General features: G+C 44.1%; 1 protein-coding gene across 1 annotated transcript; it reads right to left on the minus strand.

Annotated features, from left to right (window-relative positions):
* Nucleotides 1-569: 569 nt before the first annotated feature.
* olig2 (oligodendrocyte lineage transcription factor 2) lies at nt 570-2,245 on the minus strand. The gene is made up of 2 exons (XM_053877436.1): nt 2,164-2,245; nt 570-1,962 (listed from the first exon to the last, which is right to left on the minus strand). Exon 2 carries the CDS (start codon nt 1,930-1,932, stop codon nt 1,111-1,113), a length of 822 nt encoding a protein of 273 aa, XP_053733411.1. The 5' UTR covers nt 1,933-1,962; nt 2,164-2,245; the 3' UTR covers nt 570-1,110.
* Nucleotides 2,246-4,943: the final 2,698 nt, after the last annotated feature.

Consider the following 4,943-nt stretch of genomic DNA (forward strand, 5'->3'; position numbering starts at 1 on the left):
GCATTTAGTCATTTACCGGTAAACTACAAAAGAGAAAACTACAAAACTACATGGCTGGTTACTCTTCAAAAGAAGCTCACAGGCCTTTAAAGTGGGACAATGGTTTATAAATGTTTAAATTGGTGAAATAAATGGTCGATATGAGCTCTCTATTTCCAAAATAACCTGACAATCTGCGATGTGAAGTAACAGTTGAGATTTAAATGGACAAGTAAACTGTCTTTATGTCACCTGAATCAAGAGATCCATGACAGATACCTGTGATTTTGCTAGACATCTCCACTCAAATGCGATATCAAGATTTTTAAAAAAGTTGAATCATTTATAAACTTGTCCACAATACAAATCATTTTCAGCACCAATTATTTTTATCTACTTTATTTGTTTCTTTGTTCAAACTCATTTCAGGTCACTTGAAAAAAAAAAGGGGGAATAAATTAATTCAATTGCTTCGGCAATTGAGTGCGTATTGTTCTGTTAATATTTTAGCTACATTGAATGTCATGGAGGGTAAAAAAAAATATTTTTTGGTACAAATAACTCCATGTCTGAAGATCTTGAGAAGTTCATTTACACAAATAGATTCCTGCATTGATATCCTTTTATTTTCATTCTTATTCCCACATTTGATATCGTTATTATGGCACTCATCTGATTCCGGAAAACATGTAAGTTAACGAGTTAAGTAAGGTTTTAAAGGGAATTTCATATTGTATGTCATTATCATCGGTATGACTCTGGTATATAATTTAATATAGAAGATGGTAGAAGAAGGCGTTTGGTCAAAAGCACACAAAACAGAATTCTCAACCAACCGTCTTTATTGTTCGGGGTCATTTCAAATATCCAAATAATCAATAAATATCTTTTTTTTTTTCAAATAAGAAAATGAAAGACAGGATGAAGTCAACAGCAGGGAGGTTGTCGGGGGACTTGGGACTTTCTGGGGGTTTGAGGATGAAGCAGGTGCAAGATGAGTCTTCCCTCTAATATATAAATCTATTTCATCGATCATCTACATATTTACAGAAGGGTTCGTGTTTCCGCTACAGAAAAACACCGCCGTCAACAGACTCGGATAAATAAAAAGTTCGTGGAAAAGTTCGGGAGTCACTTGGAGTCTCCGGTCAGCCTGGACATGGACACTGAGCTCATGCTGGTCACATGCGGCGGAGGGACCTGGCACATGCTGCACGGGCAAGGCATCCCGGTGCCGACTCCCCAGTGCTGGAAGCTGCTGCCCAAGGGCCCCGCGGCAGCCGAGGGCGCTTTCAGGAGTCCGTGGTGAGGTCTGACCGAGGTCACGGCGGAGATGCCGGGAGCGGACAGAGACGCGGAGGAGACAGGAGGAGGCGGCAGGAGCGGGTGGTGCACCGCCGGGTGAGAGGCGTGAGGAGCCGCGGGGTGTCCCGGCCCCACCGGCCCTGCGTGAGTCATGGTCCCGCAGGCTGACGGGTGGAAGCCACTGTGATGTCCGCTCCCGTAAATCTCACTGACCAGCCGCTTCATCTCCTCCAGAGAGTTGCTCAGCATCAGGATGTAGTTTCTGGCCAGAAGCAGGGTGGCGATCTTGGACAGTTTACGCACGGAGGGGCCGTGCGCGTACGGCATGACCTCGCGGAGTCCGTCCATGGCCACGTTCAGGTCGTGCATGCGCTTGCGCTCCCGGCTGTTGATCTTGAGGCGGATGGACTGCAGCTCGTTCTCGGACAGAAGCTTGCGGTCCTTCTTGGACATCATGCGCAGCGACAGCGTGTCCTCGTCCACTCCGGAGAGTCCGCGCAGGCCGGTGAGGTCCGAGGAGGAGTCGCTCTGGGTGGAGGACACGGTGCCGGAGAAGCCGTGGACCGACTTCTTCAGGGTGGACATGAAGATGTCGTCCACTTCGGGAGACGAGGGTCTGCTGGAGACTCTGCTTGTGTCTGAATCCATGATGCGCCAAGTACAGTGGGTCCCGGGCTCCTGGAATAAAACGAGAAAAAAGAAAACTTCATTTAGAAATTTGCCTGACAAGTTTCTCTCGTCCTTAAGTTCATCAGTTTATCCTTTATTGCGAAATAATCGCGCCATCAAACATATCTGCATTTATTTATGACCATCTTACTTCGCTTACAAGAAGAATTTAAGGATAAACCAAGTATTTAAAAAACTGTCCCGACTTACCAAAGAGTTTATGATGGAGAAAATTCAAATGTCAAATCCACTAGTTAGTCCCAAGGCTCTCTGACAGTCCATTTGAGGCATCGGTGCGCCGTCTGCGCTTTTATAGCTGCGCTCCCCGGAGCGGAGGCCTCGTCTCCAGAACAACGCTCCCCACTGTCCGGCCTGCTCCCACCGACCAATTAGAACGGAGAAGGGAGGGCGAGTGGGGGGGTGACGAGGGGCGGTGGGTGATGGAGGATCCTCCAGACTGATGTAATTATACACACACAAACGCACATTAATATCAAGTGAAATCACGCCTACATATTGGCGCCTTCTTGGAAAAATATTGGCGCTGATCTGATGCTATTACCCGAATCAGAACAACAATTACACATTTTCACGGAGCCAGAGGAAACACACCAGGCTTTAATCGATTTTAAGCATTAAAAAAAAAGACAATAACGAATATAAACCATGTGTTTAAAACAGCAACAACTAATCGTAATGAATCAAAAATAATATTCCAAATGAAAAACCTAAAATGTTATGTCATTAGTTTAGAGTTATTCATGCTCAGTCATTTTACTCAAAACGTCAATAAACGTATAAACAAAGATAAATAATAAAAAAGAAACGTATAAACAAAGATAAATAATTTTTAAAAAAAGTTATAAATAAAAACGTGAAGGTAGGATTTAAACAAAAATGAAGTCTTTCATTGTACTGTGATAAAAATAAAAATAAAAATAAAAATAATTATCAAATGGACTGTGAATCCTCATTTAACTCGTCTCATGTCGGTTACTAACGATCCTTCGCTGTCAAGTGAACAGTTTCACAGCCTCAATATGTTTCCTGCGGCACCGCGGGGGTTTCAAACCCGCAGCTGTCGTTAAAGTGCATCTTTAACGTTAATTAATGAGGTGTGTCAAATTGTTTTTAACGGTTATGATCCGCTCCGCGTGCGTGAGGGGCCTGCTGCCGGCCTGAGACGGGCCTCTCGCGCCGACATATGGACCCGCACCGGCCTCGGCACTCGAACCTAAGCGAATGTGACAGCAGCTTTGTGGTCCAAATATGACGAGCGGCCGCGTGCACTCACGCGCAACCTGCCTTAATTGCCCTCATGAGTTATGTGTTTTCACGACGACTGGACCTGTGGACTGGTCTCTGTGTGGTCGGAACCGGACGCGACCAGCAGGAGTCGACTGCGGCGCTGTTTATGATTTTGGGCCTTCGATTCGCGTTGCCGGAAGTTTAGCGACGATTTAAATTCATTTATTCAAAAATCAAAGGACGGATTTCACACACGCACACAGCCTCCGAAAAAGACAAAATATTAGGAAAATATTATCTTTTTACTTAATAAAGTAAATATTACAGATGAAAATGATGAGTGATTATTAACGTTTTTATTCATTTAGCTGAAACAATATTTTGGTTGTAGCAACATAAAATAGAATGCTTAAAGTGAAATTCTTCAGAGAAAAAATATCAAGAAAAACAATCTCAACATGTCATTAAAATAAATGAATGATCATCCGAAATGTCATCTTTAATGATCCAGCCATCTATAGTTGTACCCACATATAGCGATCCAGCCATATGATTTATCAATTCATACGTTATTTTCCCTGCGAGTACTGACCAATCCACCTGTCTGCTGTTCATCCACTCATCTCTTTCCATCTATCTACCCATCCGTGCTTTAGCCAGTCTATTAATCCTGCAATGCATTTGACAATATTCAACCCATCATTTCATGTATGGATACACGACCAGCATCCATCCATCCATCCACAGTTGTATCCATCTATAGTCATCCATCCATCCATCCATCCATCCATCCATCCATCCATCCACAGCTGTATCCATCTATAGTCATCCATCCATCCATCCATCCATCCATCCACAGCTGTATCCATCTATAGTCGACCATCCATCCATCCATCCATCCACAGCTGTATCCATCTATAGTCATCCATCCATCCATCCATCCATCCACGGCTGTATCCATCTATAGTCATCCGACCATCCATCCATCCATCCATCCACAGCTGTATCCATCTATAGTCATCCATCCATCCATCCATCCATCCATCCACAGCTGTATCCATCTATAGTCATCCATCCATCCATCCATCCACAGCTGTATCCATCTATAGTCGACCATCCATCCATCCATCCATCCACAGCTGTATCCATCTATAGTCATCCATCCATCCATCCATCCATCCACGGCTGTATCCATCTATAGTCATCCGACCATCCATCCATCCATCCATCCACAGCTGTATCCATCTATAGTCATCCATCCATCCATCCATCCATCCACGGCTGTATCCATCTATAGTCATCCGACCATCCATCCATCCATCCATCCACAGCTGTATCCATCTATAGTCATCCATCCATCCATCCATCCATCCACGGCTGTATCCATCTATAGTCATCCGACCATCCATCCATCCATCCATCCATCCACGGCTGTATCTCTCTATAGTCGACCATCCATCCATCCATCCACAGCTGTATCCATCTATAGTCTTTCATCCATCCACAGCTGTATCCATCTATAGTCATCCATCCATCCACAGTTGTATCCAACTACAGTCATCCATCCATCCACAGTTGTATCCAACTATAGTCATCCATCTATCCATCCATCCACAGTTGTATCCATCTATAGTCTTTCATCCATCCACAGTTGTATCCATCTATAGTCATCCATCCATCCATCCATCCACAGTTGTATCCATCTATAGTCATCCATCCATCCATCCATCCATCCATCCACA

The sequence above is a fragment of the Synchiropus splendidus genome, chromosome 10 (assembly GCF_027744825.2).
Source record: "Synchiropus splendidus isolate RoL2022-P1 chromosome 10, RoL_Sspl_1.0, whole genome shotgun sequence".
NCBI classification, from domain to species: Eukaryota; Metazoa; Chordata; class Actinopteri; order Syngnathiformes; family Callionymidae; genus Synchiropus; species Synchiropus splendidus.

Excerpts from the sequence above, each read along its gene's own strand:
- olig2 (XM_053877436.1), bottom strand. The coding sequence starts at position 1,932 with ATGGATTCAGACACAAGCAGAGTCTCCAGCAGACCCTCGTCTCCCGAA.